General features: G+C 37.1%; 10 protein-coding genes and 1 non-coding gene across 11 annotated transcripts; 7 read left to right on the forward strand and 4 right to left on the reverse strand.

The window, feature by feature from the left end:
* Window positions 1–5: 5 nt before the first annotated feature.
* RHIMIDRAFT_209857 (glycosyltransferase family 39 protein) lies at window positions 6–2,723 on the reverse strand. The gene is made up of 6 exons (XM_023607160.1): window positions 2,567–2,723; window positions 2,383–2,514; window positions 2,059–2,332; window positions 1,900–2,008; window positions 598–1,850; window positions 6–539 (listed from the first exon to the last, which is right to left on the reverse strand). The coding sequence occupies exons 1-6, from the start codon at window positions 2,702–2,704 to the stop codon at window positions 202–204; spliced, it is 2,244 nt and encodes a 747-aa protein (XP_023470681.1). The 5' UTR covers window positions 2,705–2,723; the 3' UTR covers window positions 6–201.
* Window positions 2,724–3,671: 948 nt separating this feature from the next.
* On the forward strand, window positions 3,672–4,382 carry RHIMIDRAFT_243111 (uncharacterized protein; the record flags this gene model as incomplete). The annotated part of the gene is made up of 1 exon (XM_023609900.1): window positions 3,672–4,382. One exon carries the CDS (start codon window positions 3,672–3,674, stop codon window positions 4,380–4,382), a length of 711 nt encoding a protein of 236 aa, XP_023470682.1.
* A 4,982-nt stretch (window positions 4,383–9,364) lies between these two features.
* On the forward strand, window positions 9,365–9,733 carry RHIMIDRAFT_243112 (uncharacterized protein; the record flags this gene model as incomplete). Its single annotated transcript, XM_023609901.1, has 1 exon — window positions 9,365–9,733. One exon carries the CDS (start codon window positions 9,365–9,367, stop codon window positions 9,731–9,733), a length of 369 nt encoding a protein of 122 aa, XP_023470683.1.
* Window positions 9,734–13,315: 3,582 nt separating this feature from the next.
* RHIMIDRAFT_181136 (phosphatases II) lies at window positions 13,316–13,513 on the forward strand (the record flags this gene model as incomplete). Its single annotated transcript, XM_023605786.1, has 1 exon — window positions 13,316–13,513. A coding segment is annotated over one exon (198 nt), but the record flags the coding sequence as incomplete, so codon positions are not given.
* Window positions 13,514–15,379: 1,866 nt separating this feature from the next.
* RHIMIDRAFT_t1 lies at window positions 15,380–15,453 on the forward strand. Its single transcript has one exon. It is a non-coding gene; the product is annotated as a tRNA-Val (tRNA).
* Window positions 15,454–18,391: 2,938 nt separating this feature from the next.
* Window positions 18,392–18,733, forward strand: RHIMIDRAFT_232418 (DUF1960-domain-containing protein; the record flags this gene model as incomplete). Its single annotated transcript, XM_023607737.1, has 2 exons — window positions 18,392–18,524; window positions 18,582–18,733. The coding sequence occupies 2 exons, from the start codon at window positions 18,392–18,394 to the stop codon at window positions 18,731–18,733; spliced, it is 285 nt and encodes a 94-aa protein (XP_023470685.1).
* Window positions 18,734–19,124: 391 nt separating this feature from the next.
* Window positions 19,125–20,902, reverse strand: RHIMIDRAFT_196650 (glycerol kinase; the record flags this gene model as incomplete). The annotated part of the gene is made up of 4 exons (XM_023606142.1): window positions 19,125–20,052; window positions 20,113–20,225; window positions 20,311–20,710; window positions 20,778–20,902. The coding sequence occupies 4 exons, from the start codon at window positions 20,900–20,902 to the stop codon at window positions 19,125–19,127; spliced, it is 1,566 nt and encodes a 521-aa protein (XP_023470686.1).
* A 598-nt stretch (window positions 20,903–21,500) lies between these two features.
* On the forward strand, window positions 21,501–23,345 carry RHIMIDRAFT_252678 (uncharacterized protein). Its single transcript, XM_023610965.1, has 5 exons — window positions 21,501–21,979; window positions 22,048–22,123; window positions 22,170–22,278; window positions 22,335–22,807; window positions 22,860–23,345. The coding sequence occupies exons 1-5, from the start codon at window positions 21,861–21,863 to the stop codon at window positions 23,022–23,024; spliced, it is 942 nt and encodes a 313-aa protein (XP_023470687.1). The 5' UTR covers window positions 21,501–21,860; the 3' UTR covers window positions 23,025–23,345.
* RHIMIDRAFT_232421 (uncharacterized protein) lies at window positions 23,060–23,317 on the reverse strand (the record flags this gene model as incomplete). Its single annotated transcript, XM_023607738.1, has 2 exons — window positions 23,060–23,116; window positions 23,162–23,317. The coding sequence occupies 2 exons, from the start codon at window positions 23,315–23,317 to the stop codon at window positions 23,060–23,062; spliced, it is 213 nt and encodes a 70-aa protein (XP_023470688.1).
* Window positions 23,346–23,453: 108 nt separating the features above from the next.
* RHIMIDRAFT_252684 (uncharacterized protein) lies at window positions 23,454–24,268 on the reverse strand. The gene has a single exon (XM_023610966.1). It carries the CDS (start codon window positions 24,262–24,264, stop codon window positions 23,569–23,571), a length of 696 nt encoding a protein of 231 aa, XP_023470689.1. The 5' UTR covers window positions 24,265–24,268; the 3' UTR covers window positions 23,454–23,568.
* Window positions 24,269–24,488: 220 nt separating this feature from the next.
* Window positions 24,489–25,646, forward strand: RHIMIDRAFT_287983 (uncharacterized protein). The gene is made up of 3 exons (XM_023613523.1): window positions 24,489–24,978; window positions 25,047–25,149; window positions 25,186–25,646. Exons 1-3 carry the CDS (start codon window positions 24,899–24,901, stop codon window positions 25,222–25,224), a joined length of 222 nt encoding a protein of 73 aa, XP_023470690.1. The 5' UTR covers window positions 24,489–24,898; the 3' UTR covers window positions 25,225–25,646.
* Window positions 25,647–26,646: the final 1,000 nt, after the last annotated feature.

The raw sequence follows: 26,646 nt of genomic DNA on the forward strand, positions 1-26,646 counted from the left end.
CCAAAATAATAATAATAATAATAATGAAATATGTAAAAAAAAGAAAAAAGAAATCTGCATGTAATTATTTTTCAAATGTTACTTATTTGTCGTTGTACCTCATGGCAAAATGAATCACAGTAACACAGTTACATTAGAGTTTATTGTCAACGTTTTCTTTGTTCTTTCTTTTTTTCTTTATTTGTCAAATCTCTCCTTCTTTTATTCAATCATTTCTTGTATGATATTCCATGTTTTCCTCCACTGAAGTGATGTATAATCTGTAATAGGGCCTTCTAAACCAAATGAAATGGGTGCAAAATGTATAAAGGTACCAATGACTGCAACATAGACGGGAATAAATACCATCCATTGTACTCTCTGACTTGCATTTTGTGTGAAATGGTCCATGAGGAATGGAACCATTAGAATACTAAAATAGAGGGCTGGAAAATAGTGATGCAGATAAGTAACACGGCCCATGATGAAGAAGGGAACATAGTGAAAGAACCATCCAAGGAATAATGTCTTGCCCACATAAAAGAAATGGTCCCACTGAGCTATATATAATGAAAGTACTTTCAAATGTCAATTCAATAACATAGTGTTATAACTTACCATTCGTCAAATCAAATATCTTTCGTTGCATGCGGATCACATAGAATCCCGTTGTTAAACAAAATGCAACGATGGCACCAATAGATAGCCACCAGACAATGGGATTACCCAACAAGTAATACTTGACCTGATTATCACCCCAACCACACATACGAAGTCCTACGGTCACCAATGGCCATTCTGAGGGTTCAGAAGACAAAATGTCTAATTTGTCAGGATCTGGCGTGAGTGCGTTATTGGATGTCCACATGGCTACATTCAAAGCAATAAAATCGCGCCAGAAAGGCGACTTGTAGGCACTGCGAGGTGCTGACGGTAGTTTATAATTCCAGTGCTGTTCAACGTTCCACATGGAATGTGGGTTATTTGTCTCATTGCGCTTGTCGCAGTATACTTCAGTTTGCTTAAATCCCCACTGAGGTAAAACACTATTGTCTGCTGTCAATAGACATCCTAATTTCTCATGACGAAGTCTGAATCGTGTTGTCAATGATCGAATGCGTTCCTTGTTGCCGTAAACAAAGTCATCGACGATTTCAACAATCCAGTTATCCTGCACATCACCAATCGTTTCATTACCATATCCACTGACTTCCCACTGACTATCAGTGACAGGCGCGTTCACAGGATGGCTGTGTAAGTTACGGCCAGTAGACATGTGTGCCAGACGAACGATATCACCATCCTTAATGAACCTCACAAAATGTTCGTTCTCGGGTTGGTCGTATTCTTCATTGCTTCCATAGTCGCGTGGAGGACGAATGGTCCAGTTGTTGTTGTCATCCTTGTGGTGATAGCAGGTCACTTGTTGCTGCTTTGATCCTTCAGGATATGTCTGAACATGTGAGTGGAGTAGACCTCCTCCAAAACCAGCGTTTTTGATCGTCAGATTAGAACCATAGGCAACCTCGAGTGGGTTATCGGCCATTGAATTGCCTTGTAAGTTTGCTTGAAACAGAGAACTCATTTGCGCATCGCCAGGCCCACTTCTATACAAAAGTGCAAAGTGCAAGATAAACGACATGATATAGATCGAGAATGGAAGCATAATCAAGCAGGCAATACGCGCAAGCCAATGATGCATATATGTCTTGTATGGCATACGAAGATCGCCCCACATAGTCCAAAGGTCTTCAATCGTATAAACGCCTACAAGTGCAACAGCAAATAAACCTACCCACTTGACACTCAACACACAACCTAGGGATGCGCCTGTCAACCCAAGCCATGCCCACCACTTGGCGGAAAATGGTCTAGTGATTGGGTTACTATATAATCTACCTTATTCTATCTGTTCCTTACATATGACGTAAATTGTGGAATACTGAAAGTGTATAAAGTGATGTACAAGTAAAGAATAACAACATGGAATCTAGCAAGATGAAACGACTGATGGTAAGATATGCATTATCTAGAAAAGGAATAAGTACAACACCTTGTTTACTATTGTCATCTTCTTACCCAGTAGAACCATAGTGGCAGCCAGTAAGGAAGCCTTGAGAGACATTCTCAATTGAAGAGCAGTCAAGTAAGCAATAGGAACCATCATAGCACCAAAAAAGGCATTGAATATACGCATGACAGTGTAATTGACGTGTTCAGGATATACAGCACCAGATTCGAATGAAAACGATCCATCATATCCTGCTAACCATCCAGATAACCCAACAAGGATCTTACCGAGAGGTGGATGAACATCAAAATAAAAGTCATGGTTTAAATAATGAGATCCAAACTATGACAAGTTAGATACATATATAATATACAATTCATAAACCCTTTTACTTTGCCAAAGTGAGCTTCGTCCCAGACAACCGTGTTACTGAGTGAAATCTTTCTGAATCGTGTCCAAAAGGATAAGAGAGTTAATGTGAACGTGATTATGGCATGCTTATGTTTTTGTAAAAAGGCGACATGCTAAATGGGAAATTATAGATTAATATACATTTATAAAAAATAGTTATTCTACCTTATTAGAAGAATAAGTAACAGGTGAAGGTGGTGGATGGTAAGCTTTATGTATTTTATCCTTTTCATCGTCTAATACACTGAACGAAGGCTGTTTCTCTATTCCCTGAGGAATATTCCTTCTCTTCATGGTAGCCATCTTGGCAAAAGAAAACAAGAAAGAGAGAGAGAAAGAAAGAAAGGGGATTAATTGGACCCTAATTACACGTACTCAGTAAACCCCGCTTGAATGGCATTACTGTCAATTTAAACACGATTATTCTCTCTTTTTTTTTTCTTTTGATACAATATCATTTATAGGACATGTATCTAACATTCTCTTTTTTCAGTAAAACAGATTGACTGACTATCTTCTTGGTAAAGCACATCTCATGTTATAAAAACATTCCAGTTGTTATCCCTTATTTTCATTCTCTCTCTCTTTCTCTGCTTCATATCACGAGCCTTTATTTTAATCGGATCATAAATAACAATAACACACTTAACACACTAACACACTATTATGTACTGGAATTAGAAAAAAAAAAATGCAACATCACATTATTTGACTGCCTTTTTAATGCTTTTTTTCCGAATCGAACATCGAACCTGCGCGACAAGCACTTGGTTCCTGAAAGTGCATGAGCTTTCTTTCCTTTCTTTTCGAATATAAACATTTCCCCTTTTCTCCTCGCATTAAGCGTTTCTTTTCTTTACTCATCGTATAAACTTTTTGAAATAATTTAGTATGAATAATGTTTCTTTTGATTCGAATATGTCTGCTAACATTGTCGCTCATTAGAACAATGGAAAACAATACTTCTAGAACAACTATATGCTCCTCCTGTGTTGCGACATTACCAACAGATTAACGCTATCGCACCTGCCAAACGTGTAGAGAAAGAGTTGCAGAATCACGCCGCAGACGTTGAGCTGAACAAGAAGAGCAGGAAGGCAGCCCAGTAAGACGTAGGGGAAGACCTAGATTAGAACCTTCTCAGATCATTCCCGCTGCTTATATCTCGCAGCTTTCTCGTCTTCGTTCTTCGGACCTTGGACGTATAGACAAGGAATGCTCACACTGCCACGCCTCGCACTGGATCGATGAAAGGCAAGAGACATCTTCGATGAGAAATCCCAGCTGGGAGTCATGCTGCAAGCAGGGATCAGTCCAGTTGCAACTCTTACCTGATCCACCTGAGTACTTGAAGGACTTGCTTGAACGTACGGACACTCAAGACCGTCACTTTAAGGATAACCTTCGCCAGTGCAACGCTGCCTTTGCCTTTACTTCGTTGGGCTGCGATATTGTTTCGCCTGAGGATCGTGCCAACAACAACAATAACAATAACAATAACAAGAGAGGTGGATTAAACGCCTTTCAAATCCATAGCGCACTTTGCCACCGTCAAGGCTCTTTGACTCCAGTTGAAGGCAATGAGCCTTCCTACGTCCAGCTATATATATTTGATCCTTCCTATGCCGCTGAAAGAAGACAAGCACGAAACAGCAACCTTGATCCTGAGATCGTTAGGGAGCTTTCGGTCATGCTTGCTCAATGTAACCAATTTGCGCGTATATATCGCTATGCACACGAGATATTGAGCAACCATGAGAGCAGCAACACTGTCAGTAATGGTAATGATCAAAGAGAAGTCAGTGTGCCGTACATCATTATCAGCCCATCAATGAGAATGCGCTTAATTGAAGGAAGCGATAGACGCACTCACAACCCTCCAACAATGGAAGAGATTGCTGCTGTTATACCAATCGAGTATAGTGACAGAGGTTTCCGTGATATTGTTCTTACCTTGAGAAGCAATAACAGTCTTCGTTAAAACGCTGAATTTGAGTAGCACTTTCAGCGTATCATCCAGGCGCATGCTGCATACATGCCAACACACTATGTGCTTTTATTTCCTCATGGAACATATGGATGGCATTGGGTCCTGCAACTTTCATTGCCAATTGTCAACATTAGTATTCCTTCTACTACTACTACTACCGTCGAAGATCATTTTCCTATACGAGAAAGGGACAGATTACCTCAACGCGCATATTACAGATTTAGATTGCATTTAAGAGGAGAGCACGAATTTCCTGCTATCTTTTATGCTAAAAGACTTTTTCAACAATTCCTGGTGGATGCTTGGGCCATCTGTGACCAGAACAAGCTTGACTGGATTCGTCAGTACCAGGATAGGCTCCGTACTTATGTGTACAGTGGTATAGCTGATGCTATTGTTGAAGACGATCAAATCAATGCGGCTGGCCTGGGCCGTCGATTCATTTTCCTAAGTAGCTTCCATGGCGGCCCTCGGTTCATGGCCCAATTGTATTATGATTCTATGGCCATTGTTCGTCATTTTGGGAAGCCATCTTTGTTTATCACCTTTATGGCCAATCCCAAGTGGGCAGAAATCATCAATGAGTTCCTCCCTGGTCAAGTTGCCTTTGACAGACCCGACTTGATAGCGAAAGTGTTCAACTTGAAAGTTCGTCACTTTTTAAACGACTTGAAAAAGAAGAATATCTTTGGTCGATATAAGGGATTAGTTCGTACTATTAAGTACCAAAAACGAGGTTTGCCTCACATGCACCACTTATTGTTCTTAGATCCTGAAGATAGTTTTCACGATGCTGACAAAGTTGAGGAGATTATCTGCGCAGAAATCTCTGATAAGACGAACGATCCAGAGCTGTTTGAAATTGTAACCTCCTGCATGTTACATAGCCCATGTGGTGAAATTAATCCTGGCAGTCCATGTATGGTACAGGGTGCACAAAGGCTAATGATTTGCTCGAAGCGGTTTCCAAAACCATTTCAGGATGAGACCACCTTCCCTGAGAATGGCTATTCTTTTTATCGTCGTAGGCGGATTGCAGCAGAGGAGTAAACCAATTTCTTTTACTCAGTCAGGCCACGCGGAAGAGTAGGTGCTGAATTTGTTATGGATAACCGTTGGGTGGTTCCATGCAATCCATACTTTACAAAGAAATACAAAGCACATATAAGTTGAAGTCTGTACTGGTGCCGAAGCAGTCAAGTATATAAACAAATATGTCTACAAAGGATCGGACAGAACCACGTTGGAGATCGAGGACACACAGGATGAAATCAAAAAATACCTTCACTCAAGGTATATTGGGCCCTCTGAAGCTGTGTGGGACCTCTTTCAATTCAAGACGCATGAGGAAAATCCCACAGTAATTAGTCTGCAGGTACATTTACCGGGTCAGCAAGCTGTCTATTTCCCTTCTGAGGCATCAGTAGCAGAGATTTCAAGAATTCTTGAAAGAAATATGACAACCCTAATGGCTTTCTTTGACTATAATGCAAGAAACGAAGATGGTAGACAATATCTCTACCAGGAGTCCCTCAGCATTTTGTCTTTGACGAAAGAAGAAAGAAATGGCACCCTCGCCAACGAGGCTTTGCCATTGGCAGAATGTACCACTGCAGTCCTATCGCAGGAGAGAGGTATTACCTTCGTCTTTTGCTGACTAGCGTCCGTGGCCCCAAGTCTTTTGAGGACATAAGAACGGTCAATGGTGTGTTGCGCCCGACGTTCAGAGAAGCTTGCGTCGCTCTGCACTTGATCGAGGATGATCGTGAGTGGGATCGATGCTTTGCAGAGGCAAGACTTTTTGCTACAGGCGCAAACCTACGGAGGTTATTCGTCACTGCACTGTTTCAAGGTCAGTTAAACAATCCTTTGACACTCTGAGAGCGTTACTGCAGCGACATGTGCAACGACCTTGCGAACAGGCTGTTAAGCCTTTTAGGGGATAATTTTACATCCCAAATCCTTAACCAAGCTTCTTATTATAACGACAGCCCTGCGATAGACTACGGCCTATACTTGGTTAATGACAAATTAGAAACGGATGGTAAAAGCCTCCAGCTCTTCAATCTGCCCGAGCCACTCTGTGATTGGAATTCCATATTTCCTCAAGCTCGCGATGGTAGGCAAAGAGAGACCAACCCGCTCATCCGGAATGCTTTAAACTTTAACCCTGAAGAGGCATTACAGCAATTTAATAGCATGTACAATCAACTCAATGAGCAACAAAAGAACGTCTTTGATGTCATCGTCAACAAAATTGAATCTGATCCGCTTAACAGTCAATTCTTCCTGCAAGGCCCCGCTGGTACTGGCAAGACGTTTGTCTACAACACTCTCTGTAACTATTACAAGAGTAGAAACGAAGTTGTTCTTTGTGTCGCCTCTTCTGGCATTGCTGCTCTTCTTCTGCCTAACGGCCAGGCATCCCATTCATTGTTCAAGATTCCTTTGCTCATAGATGAATGCTCCACATGCAGCATCCGAAAGGATAGCCATCTTGCTGGGCTCATCCAGAGAACAAAGATGATCATTTGGGATGAAGTGCCAATGCAGAACAAGTATTGCTTCGAAGCCGTACATCGTACCCTTCAGGATATTTGTGAAGATGTAGAGGATTTGAACCTCTTTGGTAGTAAGCCAGTTGTCCTGGATGGTGACTTTGCACAGATTCCTCCTGTATTCCGAAGGAGTAACAGAGCTGACACCGTCAGTGCTTCCATTAGACAACCATTTTTTTGGCCAAGGCTTCATCTCTTGAGACTCGCCCAGAATATGCGCCTAACAAGTCTTTTGAATGAAAATGACACTGCATTTGCAAGATTTTTGGCAGACATGTCCTACAACAGTAACCTTCAAGGCAATATCGTCCTTCCTTCATTCATTCACCAGACCACTCAATTAGCTGAATTCATCAGTAGAATATACAGAGATGAAGATATTCGAAGACCTAATTTGAGTAGTCAAGCGTACTTTGGTGAAAGGGCAATCTTAGCCAGTCGTAATGATACGGTGGATACCATCAATATGGCTGTGCTCGAAAAGATGCCTGGTGAGAAAGTTACGCTTTTATCAACTGATTCTGCTGATATCAACGATGCTGATGGCCTGCACACCATCCCTGCAGAATATCTTCAAAGCCTTAACCCCTCCGGCCTGCCTCCTTCACAGCTGGAGCTAAAGGTCGGTGCACCGGTTATGCTTTTACGAAACATTGACCCAGAAAGAGGTCTTTGTAACGGAACGAGGCTAATCGTAATGCGTATTGGTCAGTATATGCTTAGGGCTCGCCTGGCCAACAAACCTGATGCTCCAATAGAGCTCATCCCACGATTTACTCTGTCGACCCTAGAAGGCAATATACCATTTATACTCACCAGGAAACAAGTTTCTGTAAAACTATGCTTCACTATGACAATCAGTAAGCCCCAAGGCCAATCATTAAAGTATGTAGGAGTTGACTTGCGGCGTCCGCCGTTTATGTATGGCCAGCTATATGTCGCTCTTTCAAGAGTTACCTCTCTTTCTGGCATCTCAGTCCTTCTGCCAAAAAGCTCAAATACAACCAACAATGTTGTCTACCCAGAGTTGTTACTTCACTAATATATTAATATATCCATCTATGTAACACATCATATGATCACCAAACAAACTTATGCTCACAATTATGAATGCTTTATGACTATGCTATTCTTTTCAACACATAAACCTTTACGAATAATATTATTAAAATATATGCTCTCTATTATGAATAAATAATTTTATGAAACCATGTATGCAGTACTATTGCATCAATAAATAAGCATGCAGAGAGGAGTTGGAGTATGTTGTTAGGCGCACAAAAGTTCAAATTTAGTCATTCGCTTAAAGGGTCGTATTAACATTTGCCCTTACTCATCACAAAGGGCGAAGCTCTTAAGCCTGCGACAGCACGATGACGTGCAAAAACGAGCGTAGCGAGTTGGAAGCGGCTAATATTATAGATTGAAATAGGAATATTTAAACCGAAGCTCATAAAAGACAACCTTAACACCATTCGCAATCTGACTGGTTGAATAAAAGTATATTTGTGAGTAAAGCCTAAAGAAGAGGCAACACACATCCTTCAAGCTATACTTATAATAGAGATTATCTTCTGTCATTGTATTCACTGAGTTGTTTGATTCCACGCTAAAGTCGATACCAAATGTTACGACAGCATAAGTTTATTGGACCTGAGAAAAGGACGTGATTTTATTGATTAAATGAATTTTGGCAAATGAACAACAATAATCTATTTCACTTTTTGCTCTTCTTTTTGCTTCAAATGAAAAGACATTCTACATCATCCAGCTCAGAGAGAGCTTCAAAAGGTGTAAAGCTAGAGTCTTGATTAATCAAAGAATATCACTTGTTACTCTATCGCCTGCCCTCAAAAGGGCATATAAATGTCTTGAATATACTTTGAACCAATATGAAAATAAACGCTCTCAACATCACTTTTTCAATGTTCGGCGCCTTCCTCTCCCAAGATTGTTTATTATTTTACCAAAGCCGTCAGTACACTGGCGATTTGTGACCATTAGTGCAAATACACTCTCTGTTTTTGTGAGGGAACAATTACCAAGGGGTTATGTTAGTCAACTTGAATTGTTTCAAAGAGTATTCAATTTTAGTGTATTGAAGAACGTGTATAAAAGGTAGAAACATTTTATTGGAATACAATTAAGAAAAATGTATGAACTAACTTTGGCTATGTATAGAATGGAAGAATTGATACCCAATGGAGAAAATAAAGTATTATTTGGCAGCATTGTCAGATCTGGTGGATTTTGCATAGATTTCATATTTTACAAAGGACATCTGACGAAAACGGAGATGATACCTTGATACAAAACCATGACTTGGGTGCTGATGACTTTTCAATAGAAGAAGCTACTTAATTATATAGGACAATTTTTCTAGACTCTGGTAGAAAAACAGTCTACACGGCTACTATGGGTTTAGATGAAAACAAACATGAAATAAGGCGCTGTACTACGAAGGAGTATTATCATTTAACAGGTTCCACAGTGTATGCAAAGAAGTTGCAACAAGAGAAGGACACAGCTACACCTACAGCGAAAATTACTAGAAATATCTCTTTTCTACGATTTGCAGATCATATGCTTTCAAAAATGGAGAGGCTGTTCACTTTTTATGGCTTTAGTACTGCTAAATATCGGCTTAATCTATACCAAGTCAAACAAAAAGCTCCTGAAATGGCGGTCAATATGTTATTAAACGGCGGTGCTAAGTACAATAGGAAGAATCGTTTTAAAAAGAAGAACAAAAAAGAAAAAAAAGAAGCGATTGCAAAAATATGAAAAGAAGAAAGGAAAAAATAGGCAACAACAGTACAGAAGGTAAATTTATAACTACAGTTTTATGTGTTTGTATAAACCTACTCATTTTATATACTTTACTAGGAGAAATAAATGGAAACCTTTAAGAAGACAGGTCCAAAGCTCCACCTGTTGTCTTTGGGAATGGTATGTTCGGAAAGGACATAGTGAAATTGAAAGGCTTACATTGCAGTGTGGCTGGTATCATGTGGTACTGTTTGAAAAAGAGAGAAGCTGCTAGTGGCCTTGTTTTGCCAATTGATGAGTTCAAAGCCTCGAGAAATTGTTGTCGTTGTGAGACTGATTCTTTGGACAGTGTGAGTAACGTCAAAAGCGATAGTGTACTTGTCTGTAAAACATGTAATACACTATGTCAACGCGATGTCAACGCTGCAAAGAATATGATGAAAATCTCATTAGCAATCTGGAAAGGCTTGGCTAGGTTTGAAGCTTATTCCAGAGGCTAGACACATATTCAATTGGCAAATCGCCGTATTAAACACGATTTTCCTTGAAAAAGAAATTTAGATCATTACAGGTAAAAGAAAAAGTCTGAATAATTATCTTTATTAGTCTCAAAACCAACTTCACTTCTTCTGAATTTCCTTTTATGGTTTACCCAAAAAGGTAAGCAGAGTGTTTAAATACACTATTACCAGAAAAAGATGTCGCGCTAACTTGTCGCTTTTTCGTATAAATTGTATTATAAAAATTGCGAAAATGCGCCTTTACTTTCTGAAAAGACTGTAACTAATATCGTCTTAATTTGAAGTAGAAACACTGTAACAATGAATTATGCTACAAAGCAATATGTGCCATTATTAAAAAGAGCCAACATGTGACGTGTCTCTATTTGTCATAAAAGATATATCTCTCTCTCTGCTTGAGCTAATATGTAAAAGCTTGCCATGGCTTCTTAGATTACTGTTCAAAGCACACTAGGAATCTCTTTGTCTCTGTCTTTCAATGATTACTATAGAATACGCAGACTAAAAGGAGTGTCTTTAGTCATACGGGGTGTCTTGTTTTTTCTTGGATTGAGCATGATGGCCAAGAAAATTTTTGCTCCCCTGACATCTTTTGTACTAAAACGCTGTATATTATATTATATTTGCATTATTACATCATAGAAATACATTCTATTGATAAATGCCAAAGGCATGGACACTTGTCTGGTCAATTTCTATAATTAGAGCTTGCCACACATTAAATGGATAATGAAGATCTTTCTTTTGAGTATTGCCAAGTATCTTAAAGATGTGATAAGCCTTATAAAGAGGGGACATATAGTATGACTCAAAAGGGCAGTGATCCTATTAAATTACGAGCATCAACCTTTATTAAAGAATTGGTTGTCACCCGTAACTGATCTTTAAACTCTTGATAATCTTCCTCCTTTCATTATGTGTGTGTGAGATCCATTCTGAAAACAAAAAAATAATGATCAGCAAGCTCCCCCCTCAAAAAAAGTCAAGCTTGTTTTGTAATCGCTCCTTGGCTACTTTAATTGTTTGTTAAAGAGGAAACATCTTTTTTATAAAGATTCTAGGTCTATTTTTAAAAAAAATGCAACCTCTATTTTTGAATCTGCGACATGATCATTTAAAAATACAAATGTCCTAAAGTTACACGAAATAAATAAGTAAAAAAAGAAAAGAATGAACATAAAGAAACCAAGACATGATTTTCTTAAAGGTAATTTTCAATTGTGAAATATGTACAAAAAAGGGACAAGAGATTTTATTATTTGCTGTTGTTTGAAAAAAAATATAAAAATACAAAAAAAGGGAGTTTTATTATTATTATTATCTTAATTTTATTTATTTATTTTTCTTTCTTCTTTTTTTTTTTTCCTTTCTTTGAAAGTCATGATTTTTGATCGATATCGCAATAAATCAAAAAGAACAGAAGAAAAGACACCAAAGAAATCAATTTCGAGTAGTAGCTTAGCCAATGCTTTATTTAAGCGATTTCCTATTCAACTCTCAAGGAAGCCTAAACATCATGTATCAGATAATGATAAAACACTATTAAATCAACCGAGACCATCTGTATCGTTACCAAATATAAATATAATTCCAAAAACGAATAATGATCCCATTCTATCCAAGTCAACAACTACTTTACCTTTGAGACAACGTAAAAGACATTCTGCTGAACAACATAATACCCTTCGTCGTACTCGTCAGCAGTTATCTTCTCTAAAAGATAACCATGTTCGTCATTCTTTTACATTTGGTCACTTGTCTCAAATGAACCAACAAACAATCACTTTGGCAGATCTCACTCTAGATCCGAAACAACGTGCTAAACTGGATAAATTAACCTTGTCTTTCGAGGACCCTCAGACATTATTATCTAAAGTAGGCACTGGACCACTCACCCCTCACCGCTCCATTAGTCATCAGCATCTTCATGTCCAGACCAGTCATACCTCACTCAACCGTACTCATTCGGAGTCACACGCAAAAACACTCGGTGTTGCCATTCAGCCTGAGGAACTGGTTCGTCTATTGGAAGAGGATTCATCCAGTGTGGTTACCTTGATTGATGTACGAAACCTGATGGATTATCAAAAACGAAGAATTTGTGGCTCCATTAATGTCAATTTACCTTCACTACTCGTTAAACGCTATCGACGAGGTACTGTTTCCAATTTTAACCTGGAAAACTTTATTACCACAGCAGAAGGAAGGGATTTGTATCAACTCAAACAGATTCCAGAGAATGAAGACAAAAAAAAGGTGTGGGTGGTTTATGATGAAGAGATGCTCGAAGACGATCAGACATCACAGGCATGGACACTGGTGAAAGTGCTTGAAAAATCAATTCAAAATGAAGGAAAGGCTTATTATTTGGCAGGCGGATTTAATGCATTTCATCATGAAGATTGGATAGAATCTAATCAATCTAGTGCTGGCACTGTTATTTATAATAATAATAATAATCAACATCATACTATGCATAATACTAATAACATCAACATCAACATCAACAATCATAACAACACTTGTTTGAAGCTTAACAATATACCAAGACGATCTGTTAGCTACACAATTGGCGACTCGAAAAATCACAAACGCACTAGTCTTTTCAGCCTAGATACCCAAGCTGCTCGTGTCAACAATGCAAACGCTTTGGCCAGAAGAGCAAAACGAAGATCTGAATTACAACAACAGGAGCAACAACTCGACGTGATTCAGCCTCAACCTAATCTCAATCGTGTCGCTGAAGATGATGAGTCGAGTATGATGACTGCCTCGCCAAGGACTGAAGCTGAATTTGGGTTCATCATTTCTGAAATCATACGGGGATTCCTGTATGTTGGGCCTGAAATTGAAACAAAGGAACAAGCAGATCAACTGGAAGCACGCAATATCAAACGGGTTTTAAATATGGCAGAAGAGTGCCAGGATGAAGGCTTGGGTCGTAATGTCATTTATCACAAAATTGCAGCCAGAGATACAGTGGAGATGAAAAATATTGAGCTTGTCATGATGCAAGCTGTTCATTTTATTGGTAAATACAAAAAGAAATGGAATGACAGTTTACTTATTTTCTTGTTTAGAGGAAGCAAAGAAGAACCATGAGCCCATTTATGTTCACTGTAAAGCTGGAAAATCACGTTCAATCACGGCTATCTTGGCTTATCTTGTTACTTCAGAAAGATGGACCTTGAAACAAGCCTATCGTCATGTTATTAAGGCTAGACCTACGATGTCACCCAATATTGGATTTATAACAGAACTTATGAAGATGGAGAATAGAGTTCACGGCAGAGTGAGTAGCTTTTTAGAAACAGATTGGCAATCTAGTGCTTTACCAAGTCCTGAATATGCGAGTGAGCTGTTTCAATTAGAAAAGGCATGGCAAGATAGTAGTAGCACTCTTCTCATTTCTTCTGAATAAAATATATATATATTTATTATCAACATTCATTATATCGACGCTGTCATCTAGCTGCATGCATACACAATCATTACTTTCTTTTTATTACGCTATTTACGAACGTTACTGGGACACTGTTTGAAAATACAATTTATGCTTTTTGTCGATTCTAAAGCCAAACGAAATTTCAGGAAAACACGTTTCTTCAGTGTTGCTTTGTTACCATAATATTGGTTTAATATGTCTTCCACCATAGCTCTTGTAGTGAAGCGTATCCATTATTCTTAAATGACGTAGGATCGACTTGCGAAAAGCATTAACGACATAGACATACAGCTCTGGGCCCTCTTGCTTAGAGAAAGTCCTGCATGGCGAACATTATCACCAGGACCGAAAAGAATAAAAGCAAAGACAAGAACATCTTCACCCAACGCGATATCATACATTACCATGCCAAGTTTTTCAAGAACAAGCAAGCCTTCCGCTGCATTCAACTTTGTGTGAGTACAAATGAAAAACAGGTTATCATATTTGTTTTGTTTTTTATAGATGATCTGTGGGTTTGGTCATGTAAAGGCCCACTGTCGCACCAGTTGATTATGAACACCTTGTTTGTCAACATTGAATTTCAGAATAGCAGTTCTGAAACGCTTTTGATAATCGAAAACACGGATCAACACTGGAAGATCAGTTAGAGGATTGACACTTATTATACGGATTTGTAATTATTATTGTGATTGCTCAGTTTATGTTACTGAGCTTTTGTTATTGATGTGTAGACACTGCTTATTGATCCTTATTCAACGTAGAATATGACAGTAACCTATCGAATTCAGGCACAATTGCTTATAATTCATTCCTAAAGATTTAACCGACTTGGCGTAGCTCTTTAAGTATGTCAAAACATGACAATCTTCATCTAATTGATCCTTAGCTTTTCAATAAATCCATTAATGTTGTTGGCAGCTCCATTATTACTTTTAGTCATTTATGATGCTCCTCATAATTCATTGACATCTGTTTTCTTGGTGCACATAGCCATCAGTGGTATCGTCAAGTTTTGTTTTGCAAGGAGCGATTCTTTACGAAATGGATGCAAAATGTTTCTACTTGAATCATGGTAGTGAGAAAGAGAGAGTCATTATGATAATATTAATGTCTGCTGTCAATATTGTGGTAGAACTATATATCTGTCGTAGTCTGATGTGAATCTTTTTTCCTGATCTTTCTGCATCTTTGTCATTCGTATTTTCATAGAGGTTTATTTAGTGCTTTCCCCCAAGTAGCATATAATGCTGTAAGTTGCGAAATTATTCTAAGCCTCTTGTTCTTTCATCGAAAGCTGCATTTGGTTGTCTGTAAGTTATTGGTTAAAGTGCACAATAATCTAGATCACGCTGTAGAACTCCTTAAACGCTTTTGCAGTAATTCTTGGTACATGTCGAATATAGGTTTACATGTTTATATTATGCCTGAGAGAGAAAAAGATAAAATCCTTATTGATGAAAAAACAAAATAAGGGAACAAAGTAAGGCTTTTTAATAATATACAATGCCTACGTGCCACGAATTAAATTTATTAAAGTACATAATATAAAAGAGATTAAAGAAAGCTTTTCAAAAAAAGAAACTCAGAAACTCAAAAACGGCTCGCATACATTCTTATTCGGCCCGCACTTAACTAATCCGGATCGAAGATATATACATGTCTAATTCCTAAAGTTATTCATTTCGTGTAACAGGTCCTGTGGCGTAGTTGGTCATCGCGTCGCCTTTACACGGCGAAGGTCTTCGGTTCGAACCCGGACGGGATCATTTTTCACAGAATGTGAAATTTTGTGTAACGTTACATTTATGATCTATAAATTACGTCAAACGTGACGTAACATTTATGATTAACGTCTCTGCGTTAGTTGCTTCCTGCTGAAGCAATTTTTGCCTTGTCTGAGTTCAAAACTCATAAATCAAGCACCTTCAGTATATTCAACAACGTCAACTACTACTCCAGGAACATGAACTCATGTATTCCAATTTTTTTTAAATTTATTTTTGTTATTGTGACAGATTTGGTACTTTTGCACCACCTAGGGAGCATTAGTACTCCGTCAGTCATGACTGACTGTACCTAAATATACAATCTTACAGTATAAATACTCTTGCTCGTTGCGTCCTTCTTGGACAAGACATTGAATATTTGAATAAAACTACCCCTCTATCCTTATATTCTTTCACCTCTCTTATAAATCCTTTCTTTAAAAGATTTATAATCCTTTTTTTATTTTATTTTCATTATTTACTTAAAATCCTTTCTGATCTAGTATCAACCTCATACTACTGATCGGAATAGTCCTTGTACCTTTTTATTTTTAACCAATTACTTTATTTTTATACTTTATAACTCAATTGCTTATTTGATCTGTTATAGATCTGGTGGTCACTATCATAAACGACTTTATAACTCAAAACTTACACTCTAACCTTACCCAAACAAATAACCAATTCTACATTATAAATACTTTGGTCCTTTGGACAAAATAAAAAAAAAAAACAATCTAACCCAATCCAATCCAATCCTACTTCAAGTCTAACAAGTCTTTAATACTTGGAATCAAACCTTCTCTTTTTCTTTTATATTTCTGTATCTTCTTTATAATCCAGTACAATAAGTATACTAATACTTATAGAACTTTTGGATCTTTTCTTTTTATCTTTACATTTTGCTTATATTTTTACTTTGATCTTATAAGAAGATTTGGTGGTCACTAGCGAACTAGATTCTATATTTTACTCTTTTTATACAATTTTCCTTTCTAGTTTAAGTCCAACAAGACTTACTTTACACAGGAACCTATTTTTATCATTATATTTACAAACTTCCCCAAACCCAAAGAAATTACACTGCAACAATTAAGTGCGTTTATTAGTTAGCTCTTGAGGGCTGCTGCAAAAGCCTCTACAATAGCTTAGCAGCTTTTGCACGATCACTTGAGCAATGTCCCTTCTACTTGGTTCAACATCTACTGTATTTCCAGTCAGCCGTGTTTTCTTTGAAAAGTAAAGCTTCTACACGAGCAGAATTAGCAATACGGAAATTAAAGGCATTTCCTTGATTGCTGTAAAATTGGAGATGGATATATTATCGACACAAAAGAATATGCGTGCAGGCGCGCAAGTTGTAAGTAAAGTCTCTGCATTCGCAAGAAATCATATGTCTATTTGCTACTTTTCTTTTAATCTGAGAGCTTTCTAAGCCAATATGCTATGTATACGAGGTATACAGTGTGAAGTTTATACCATTTCTATACTTCTCAACAAGTTTTGTCTTACTGCTCATTCTTCCAACATTCAAAGACATTTCCATAACATTACTCCAAGAGTTCTCATCAATATTACTAATATGCACATGTGGCCATCAACCCGTCTACTTTGGCTTATCTGAAGATAAGTGGTCTTTGGTTATGAATTAAAAGTTTGATTTATGGGTGGATCGAAAAAGAATAGAATATAATTCAATGGACAATAGTTCCGATTAAGCAATGCAATTCCAACATGAAAGGCTGTTCTTATTCTGATGTCTGACAACAATACTACGACTTTAAGTGCTCATTATAATGAAGGAATACAAACAAAGAAATCTGTGGTGTTATCTTGGACTAAGGCGCTTAAAATGGGAAGGATTATGTTTGCCATAGGGTTTTCTCATGGATATAATACATTATAATTCAGACACACAAAGACGAAATTTACATGGTTTACTGTAATATTACAAATATACGCAGTTCTTTGTTGCTAAGTAGCTTTTCAATAGATTAATTCATCATAAGCTGTCAAGCACACAAACCTGTACATAGTCGGGAAGAATTGGATAACAGCGTGAGCTTTATAATTATATGTAAAAGTTAAAAATATAAAGAATTAACATATTACTGTGCCCCATACATAGAATTTTTCTAGATCAAGGCCTCTTATCATCGTATGAACGAAGCATTTTTCAACTTAACTGCTTTGAGAGCTCTCATTGATGTTTAATAGGAAATCCATTAAAAGTAAAAAAGTTCTTTTTAAAGCTCTTCTAATTGTCCTTGGAAATGAGCATTTTCCTTTTACTCTTTTGAAAATTGATGCTCGCATGTGAGATAATGTTTGATATAAACGCAGTATGCTGTTAGAGAAATGGTCTTTTTTTTTTTCTTTTTAAGAGATAATGAACATGTATTAAATACATGGATATATAAAAAGGGCGACGCTCATTACTGTTTTTTTTAGAAGGAAAATAATAATACAGTAAGAAAAGAAGCAGGGCGTTCATAGTTTTAAATAGTATAAGCAGCTTGACAGATTCAAGATAGATATCAGCGTTCTTACTATTTTTAGATATACCTTTCTTGTTCCTGGGTATACCGCTAACAGCAGAAGCAAAAGTATAAAGAAGAAAATCAAATAAGCCAATGAATAATGTTAAGCAGGTGTATAATTTTTGTCTTTCATCATCTTCGACGCGTTTTTCTTTGTTTTTAGCTTCTTCTTAGTTTCGACAACTTCAACGTCATGATGGCAAAACAAAAAGAGAGAAATATTGAACATACAGTATTTTCCATGGAATCTCCGACAAGGTTGTTTTTCATCATCTTAACGTCATAATAATTCATGCAGCTTTTTTTTTTTTTTTTAAAAAAAAAAATCTATAAAAGCACCAGACGTTTTCAGCCTACACACTCTATTATTACTTTTTATTCTTGTTATTATCGTAAACATGCCAAACAAAAACGCTACTAAGGTTGTCTACAAGAGTCCTGACGATGTTGAATACTTTGTGATTGCCAACACTGACATGATTGATAAGTATCGCAAGGATAAATCCATTCCTTTAATTGATGTTGTTCAAAGTAAGTTGATATAAACGCGTCAAAAGGGAAACGGTTATGCTTATATATTTTTATTAGCTTTTGACATTCATACGACTGTTGCTGGTGGAAATACTGGTGAATACATTCGACCTTCAAAGGGTGCACTAGAATCTGCTTTTGGTACTCATAAACCCGAAGAAATTGCAAAGTACATTGTTGAACATGGTGAAGAAAAGGGAATGCATTAAACACTCTTTGTATTATACACTGTATAAATATTAAATAAAAATGTATATTTTACCAAATACACATGTGTCTTTTTCTTTCTTGCTTGCTCTAAAACATGTTTCAAATGGATAAAAGGAGTTGCATGTTGATATATTTGTATATATATCCCTACACATTTATATTAAGTGCTTAATACATGCACATATACATGCATGTACAGAGGGCAAATAAAGAGACAATGCATAAAATTAAACGTTTTCTATTATACGCACTACAGGTGTACTTTTTTTTTATTTATTCTTTGTATAATGTCAATTGACTTGACATGTGCATGCGAAGGGTATAAAATAGAAATATACAAGTATTTAAAAGGAACGATAATGTACAAAAAGATAATAAAATGAAGGGAATCTAAATGACTTCTAATTCTTCACGAGTAGACACGGTTGTATGAGGATTAGCCCAGCCAAAGGAGCGCTTCACGGCTTGCTCCCATCCACGACACATTTTTTCACGCTTTTCAGGAGTAATCTTGGATTCGAAAATAGATCTTCCTTCTTTGTTGACGTTGCTTAATTCTTCAAATGATTTCCAAACGCCTACAGCAAATCCAGCAGCGATGGCAGCCCCAAGAGCAGTCGTTTCTCTCATCTGAGGACGGTCGACTTGAATGCCCAAGATATCAGCTTGAATTTGCATACAGACATCCGAATTGGACATACCACCATCGACTTTGAGAATGCGAAGAGGGCTTTGAGCATCGTGATTCATAGCTTGAAGGATAGCCCGAGACTGATAACAGACAGCTTCCAGTGTAGCACGGCAAATGTGTTCTAGTTTTGTAAAATGAGTGATACCGCAGATGGTACCGCGAGCATCTGACCGCCAGTAAGGAGCAAATAAACCAGCAAAGGCAGTAACAAAATAAACACCAGCTGTATCTTTCACCTTGGAGGCCAATTCATTTAATTGAGCAGCATCTTCAATCACTCCCATATTGTCACGGAGCCAATTGATGGATGATCCAGCGACGGCAACAGAACCTTCAAGTGCATAAGATGCAGGCTGATTCTCACCCAATTTATAAGCAACTGTAGTCAAAAGACCATTCTTGGATTTTACGGGCTTGTCACCTGTGTTGAAGAGCATGAAGCAGCCTGTACCATAAGTATTTTTAGCATCACCGACATTGAAGCATTGTTGACCGACGAGGGCTGATTGTTGGTCGCCTAGACAACCAGCAATGGGCACACCTTTGAGAGCCCCTTCAACAAGCTCCCCATAGATTTCAGAAGATGAAACAATTCGAGGTAAATGAATTTGTTCAAAACCAAAAAAGCTAAAATTAAAAAAAAAAAATTAGATTATAGCTCGATGTAGAAATGATGTCAATTCTTACTTTAAGGCTTCTTGGCTCCATGTCAAAGTATGAATGTCCATAAGCATAGTTCTGCTTGCATTTGTTACATCGGTTACGTAGGCACCATGACGTTCCAAGCCGCCAGTAAGGTTCTATATAGAAGATAAAGAAGTTTTTAGTATGAGAACAATGTAACGATCTAAAAAGGAAAGTCACACAATATGGGACTAGACTTACATAAATCAACCAAGCATCCACAGTTCCGACACATAAACGGTTTTGTTTTTGGGCTTGTGACACAATTGGGATGTTGTCCAGAAGCCAGCGCAATTTGACTGCAGAGAAATAAGTGGTGATGGGTAAGCCACAGATGTGCTTTAAGGCATCGGCTCCTTTATCTGATTTCTTTGATAACTGTTCAACTGTATCAATCGTACGAGTATCACTCCAAACAATAGCAGGATAGAGAGGTTCACCAGTTAGTCTATCCCAAGTAATCAAAGTCTCTCTTTGGTTGGTTAAGCCAATACACTGAATATCAGAAGGTTGATAGCCGAGTAAAGATAGCTTACGGACAGCATGCTCAATACAGATATTAACAGAGTCTAATAGTTCAAAAGGATCATGCTCAAGCCAACTAAAAACAAGGGGGAAGACGGGGGGTTAATGAAGGGTAAGTAAAAAGGGTAACTTTTTAAACTTACCCAGGCTGGGGATAATGTTGCTGTAGTTCTATTTGATGAAAAGTTACAAGTGAACCTTGTTCATTAAAAATGACAAATCGTGTAGACGTGGTTCCTTGGTCAATGGATCCAATAAATTTAGGCATTCAACTAATTTATGTAGAAAAGAGAAAAATATAAAAGAATAAAAATTAAAAAAAGCGAGAGAATTTGTTTCCCTTTTTATTTGCGTTTTCCAGTAGATCCTTTTTTTTTCAGTTTCATTTTATTGGTTCACCATAGCAACTTTGTATTACCATTTTTGTTATAAAAATTAAAATGCAGAAGTGTTACACTTTAAACCTCCACATTTTATATATTCTGGAACTTTTTAGATCCATTTCCCCGATGCCATTATTTTTCCTTTTTTTAAAAAGACAGAGAGAGAAGCATAAATTCGACTATAAGCGGAAAATTAATAAAATAGACCAAGAAAAGAAAGAGGGAATTAAGTGTGTATGATGTATTGTTTTATAAAAAGTTTAGCATTGACACATCTTTTATCTCAATATTTTCCCGTTTTATTTTTATCTTTTTGTACTACCGTTTTAACGTGTGTCTCCTTGGTGACAAATTTTTATCTGCTTGGATGAGGTTACTTTTGTCAGACATATGCACTTCATCTGTGTCATGGCAACACAAATCTTTTGTTCCTTTTTTTCAACAAATCAGATTCTACATACCGACCCTTTTATTTCCTACAGAATTTTTGTCATTTCTTTTTGATTGGTTCATCATTTTATGCATGATTTCACCCTTACAGCAGTTCGTCTCAAAATGACTGTCTATGAAGAGACAGTCTAGAGTTTTTCTTCAGTCAATTGCATAAATGTGTGCATTTTAACTAAATTGGAGAAAAAGAGGATTTATACAAGACGCTTTTCCTCAAATATAGTATAAACGAATATAAATACTCTTAAAATAGAAAAAAAATATCATATGCATCTGGTCTAAAAAGCATATGGACAAAGGGAGGCAAAAAAAAAAGAAAAAATATTTAGCCGGAGTAGATTCTCTCTCTCGCAAAAACGAAAGAAAAAAAATAATATTTTTTTCCCCTACTTGATGGACACGCATTTAAATAAATCAACACAACAACAACCAGCAGCAGCCAAATGGATTCAGAATAACGATGATAGTGATACTGACCAAGTTGGACTAGTTCCACATAATCGTGGCTATAAACATATCCTTTTTTTTAATTAATTAACAAATACTTACATTACAACATATTTATCCTTGACCTATACTTACTGAGAAAATGGGCAGCTAATGATTCTAATGGTAATAGACTACGTCCAACGACTACACTTTCAGAGGAAACAGAAGTAAGAACATTTACAGATGGCCCATTAGAGTACTCATTCTTTCTAGTATAACAAAGGGGGTAAAAAGAGAATGGTCATTAAACGAAAGAGAAGAAGGATTGAAGACGGATTATCTGATGAAGAAGAGGATCCATATACACTCATCAACATTGAAGGTATTTAAACAACAAACTGTCTGATTGTTATTATTTTTATTAAACTTTTTCAAAAGATATTCTAAGCCCTATCGAAGTTCCAACGGATATCGTACGTCGACCAGCACTCCGAAGAATTTTACGTTCTACTCAAATTGACGCACTAGCAAAGACATCTATGGAATTCATTGAAGGCGAAAAGAACTTTAATAAAGTTCTTTGTCGTCTTTCAGCTATTTTACATCAAGATGACCCTCGTTATCTCGACCTCACTTTTGACCGTACACCTGCACAAATCAAAAAGTACAAAGAAGATACAGAAGCGGCCAAAGCAGCAGCTGCTACTCTGACAGCCGCAAAGAATGAGTCAGATGCAGTGGATGACCTTGATCCAAAGGAATTAACTGAAAAGGTGGAAAAGACATGTATTCCACTGGAAGCCAAGAAGGAAGACGACGAACCCAAGGAGCTGGAAGAGGAAGACTACACGGAAGAAGGCGTGGATGTAGAGGCCAGATCGATCGTCAAAAGAGTCAAGGAGCTGCTCCTGGTAATATATTATATGTATTTGTATCTTTCTCTACTCATACAATTTCAAAAAGGAAAATATTAATTATAGTAACGAGTACATGTCATGCCTACAGGAGGCTCGTAACAAATTATGTAAGGCAAGTATGCAAAAGGAAGCATTGTGGAAAGAACTACTGTCAGCTGCAAAAGAAGAAGATAGAAGAAATAAAGCGTTTGAAGGAAGAGAATACAATTGAACCCGCAATGTTTATTATTATTGTCATTATTATTATTATTTTACACGACACGCTTGAGATAAAGGCACATTATCATCGTCATCGTTAGCATTCTTATCAGGAATAAACCTTTCCGAGTTAACAAACTGTTGCTTCACCTTTTCCTTATATTTTTCTGCTGCAGATTTTAATTTGATACTGTTTAGAAAGGCAAGAGGGACTAAGTCTTGATCACTGTCTTCTTCGTCTGATGAATCAGTTTTACCAACAAGGTAATAAAGAGGCACATTATCATCATTCTCTGTAAATGACATTAAAATAAAGAGAAAAGACTGAAGGGGAATCAAGGATGAAAAGGTTGTAATTTATATTTTCACCCCCTTTTCTTGAATTATTAAATTGTTTCTTTATTTTCAAAACAATGAATGAAAATAAGGAGATAAGCAAAAAAGGGGGTTTACATAAAGGCTAGAATCATTGTATAAACAAGAATTCATTGTTGTATTTACATGTATATAAAAAAGGGATGTTATAAGGCGAAATTTACTTTACACACAAAAGGGAGCTAAAAAAATGCATTTTCGGACTGCAGTAAGTCTTTGATGGAAGGTAACCGACAGGGTTGATTATCCCACATGACAGGTTGTGTTAACTTTGTATCCAGAGGGGGTAAATAAACATGCATTTCCAATGGCGACCAAGATGCTGAATTATCGTCTGAGCTTTGACTACTGCTGGAGGGTGACGGTGGTTGTTGTTCTTCGTGATGATCTGGATGATGCTTTTGAAAATGACGAATCAATTGTCCTTTTCTCCAAAAGGATTTAGAGCAATTGACTGCAGGACAGTGATGAAGAGTGGCGTTGGTAGATTGTCGGTAAGGACTACTTCGATTCCTAGTCATTATCTGTGTGCCTTGTTCACTTGAAGAAGGTAAAAAACGAAGAATGGAACAATGCTGTTGTTGCTTCAAATAAGCCTCTTCATCATCCATAGATCGGCATTTATTTGAGCTCAATCGACGAATTTTTCGACGTCTTTGAAGTAAGATTGTGGGGGGTGAAGTATGTATACGATAATGTCGACTTAGTTCATCTGAACGGGAGAATCTCTTGTCACATTGGGGGAAAGTACACTGATGCGGTTTTTCTCCTGTATGTGTTCGAACATGGCGTACTTTATGCTCTAGTCGATAGAACGATTTTAGACAGTATTCGCACTGATACTGTCGTTCGCATAAATCAAAATCAGCTTTAGACATAAAGTATAAAGGAAAAGAAAAGAGAATGAGTTTATATACATTCGGAATAAAGACGTATTTGCGTGGTTGTACAATCATATCAAGGAGCTATTATAAATTATTTATATAGGCCAAAAAAGCTTATATATATAAATAAAATATGGGGAAACAGTGGCAGATCTGACCTTGCCCCGCTTTTTTATATATATAATTTACAGTACGCTCACACAATGAATCACGGGCTACACTTAAAAAGTAAAACCCGCTTTATATAGAAAAATAGTGATGGGGAAGAATTTATATATCTACTACTGATTCAAACAAGTTTTGCCTTGCTTTTTTCCCACATTTTCTATTTTTTATATATTGTTGCCTGACTGAAGAATACACCTAAAAAAGTCAACTTATTATCACAGAGACTATTACTGCTCATAAAGGGACGATTAAAGATTACCATATTTGAAGAATAATGGGTTCTTGAGTTTAGTGTAATAAAAAAATATCCGTGATTGCAGGTCATGGCTCTTTTTTGGCAGAGCTTGCTCATCCTCAGCTTGTCCCAAACAAAGAAAAAGGCAAGGATCACAGTCGTACGAGGGGATCAATAAAAACATCTAGTTATGTTGATATTCTCATCATCAGTAGAGCATTCACAATGTCTAGTGACATCAGTATCTCCTCTATTCACCAAAAATCTGTCAATTCAGATACTTTTCAAGAAGAGCAAGCTGACTTGTAATACACCTTTGGAATAAAGCATGACTGACATACTTTGAAAAATACTATTTATGAGAATTTGCTAGTCGAAAAGAGCCGTTTTCAAAACTACTTCTAGTCATGAAAGAACCTTCGCTCGAGTCTAATTTATTGATAGACAAGGATATCTTTGGTGTCTGGTTCAAGACTGTAGAGGTTTTAAAAAGTCATTAATACCGAATTTAGGAGACAAATTCTTCACCAGCTAAATTTAGAGTTTCTTAAAAGTAAATAATGAGCCTTGTGGTGATTTTGTATGATGTATAAAAGCTTTGAATCACTCAGTTGAGAAAATGTGTATCACTGCCAAAAAGAATATACTTTGAACCAGAGCACTGCAGTTAAGTCAGCATCAGCTGGAAAATAAGCGACAGTAATAGGAAGTAGCAAGAGTGGTTGTCAATGGTAACTGGATCATACTTGCTTTCACTAAGCGACAAGTTATTCCTGAATACAGTGGTTCTATCGGTCCTTCGATCTGTGGCCGCGGGCTAATAGAAGCATGAATTGACCGAGGATCGTCACTCAATGGCTGAATACCCAGATTATGCGCTCAATACAGCCAAACATCGACTTTGTCATATTCTATTTTGGAATGTCATTCTAGGAGCTTTTATTGTTTTTAGGGGAGAAAAAGCGGAGAATAGACATTTGCTTTTGCGCATCCATGCCGTCTTTCTTCAGTTTATCGATTGTCTCTCTCATCAATTCCAGCATAAGAGTTTCCTTCTCATTAAGGGAAACACGGTTTAGGAATGCCATCTCCAGACCTAGCATGCTACTATTTCTCTGCCTTTTTGCTTCACGTTCCTTCTCTTCTATTGACTCATTTTTTACTACTTCTACAAGTGCTTTAGTTATGATGCATATAGAGCAAATTAAACCACATATCATTTAAAAATACATCTGTATCTTTGCCTTCACAACTGAGTAGGTCAGTTTTATTGGCATTGGCTTTTGGCTTGTTATTCTTTCTGGCAAATCGATCATCAAGCATGCTCATGAATTCCCAAGATCTCTTTAATATCTTTGAAATAGCACTTTGCAAGAACTTCATTGTAAAGTCAAACTCTTTGGTAGTCCATTCAGTCAGCTCTTTCTAAGTTAATCCAGGTGCAGACTTGCACTAATGCAAATGGCTCTGCGTTGTTCATTCATAAGTCTTGCTTGGGAAAAGGCTTGTGCAGTGTTTAAGTGGTTGAGAGAAATGTTTGTCATTTTAGATAAATGAAAATAAATAGACGCGGCATCTTTTTTTTCGCGTCAAGATCGCGCTTATAAAACAATCATGATTGTTTGCTCTAGTGTGCCTGTCGGAAATGAATCCTAGATCTGACTTATCTTCCCCAAACAAACGGAATGATAGAAAGGCTTAATCCAGATATTAGTACAAACGATAGAAAAGCTCAAGGATGACGATAATTCTGGTAATCCCATGAGGTAAATACGTTCCCGTGCCTCTTTCTTTTTAAGAGTTATGGTGGCCCAGCTCTTTGGTATGGCTTTGAATATGGCAATATCCAATCAGAAATACCTAGGAGAATTTTGGATATCGATAGTCTTATAAAGGAATCAGAAAGCGTCTCAAATAACAAATGTGTAGACAAATGTATAGGGTTTATGAAAGTTGAGGAGGTTAGCTCAAAC

Source organism: Rhizopus microsporus (genome assembly GCF_002708625.1).
Source record: "Rhizopus microsporus ATCC 52813 unplaced genomic scaffold scaffold_1, whole genome shotgun sequence".
Lineage (NCBI taxonomy): Eukaryota > Fungi > Mucoromycota > Mucoromycetes > Mucorales > Rhizopodaceae > Rhizopus > Rhizopus microsporus.

Excerpts from the sequence above, each read along its gene's own strand:
- RHIMIDRAFT_209857 (XM_023607160.1), bottom strand. The coding sequence starts at position 2,704 with ATGGCTACCATGAAGAGAAGGAATATTCCTCAGGGAATAGAGAAACAG. Across the intron at positions 2,333-2,382 it reads ACGAAGCTCACTTTGGCAAA|TTTGGATCTCATTATTTAAA; the intron begins GTAAAAGGGTTT and ends AACTTGTCATAG. Across the intron at positions 540-597 it reads GATATTTGATTTGACGAATG|CTCAGTGGGACCATTTCTTT; the intron begins GTAAGTTATAAC and ends CATTATATATAG.
- RHIMIDRAFT_252678 (XM_023610965.1), top strand. The coding sequence starts at position 21,861 with ATGGACACGCATTTAAATAAATCAACACAACAACAACCAGCAGCAGCC. Across the intron at positions 22,279-22,334 it reads TACACTCATCAACATTGAAG|ATATTCTAAGCCCTATCGAA; the intron begins GTATTTAAACAA and ends CTTTTTCAAAAG. Across the intron at positions 22,808-22,859 it reads GAGTCAAGGAGCTGCTCCTG|GAAAATATTAATTATAGTAA; the intron begins GTAATATATTAT and ends AATTTCAAAAAG.
- RHIMIDRAFT_287983 (XM_023613523.1), top strand. The coding sequence starts at position 24,899 with ATGTCTAGTGACATCAGTATCTCCTCTATTCACCAAAAATCTGTCAAT. Across the intron at positions 24,979-25,046 it reads CAAGAAGAGCAAGCTGACTT|TCGAAAAGAGCCGTTTTCAA; the intron begins GTAATACACCTT and ends AGAATTTGCTAG. Across the intron at positions 25,150-25,185 it reads TTGGTGTCTGGTTCAAGACT|GAGACAAATTCTTCACCAGC; the intron begins GTAGAGGTTTTA and ends TACCGAATTTAG.
- RHIMIDRAFT_252684 (XM_023610966.1), bottom strand. The coding sequence starts at position 24,264 with ATGTCTAAAGCTGATTTTGATTTATGCGAACGACAGTATCAGTGCGAA.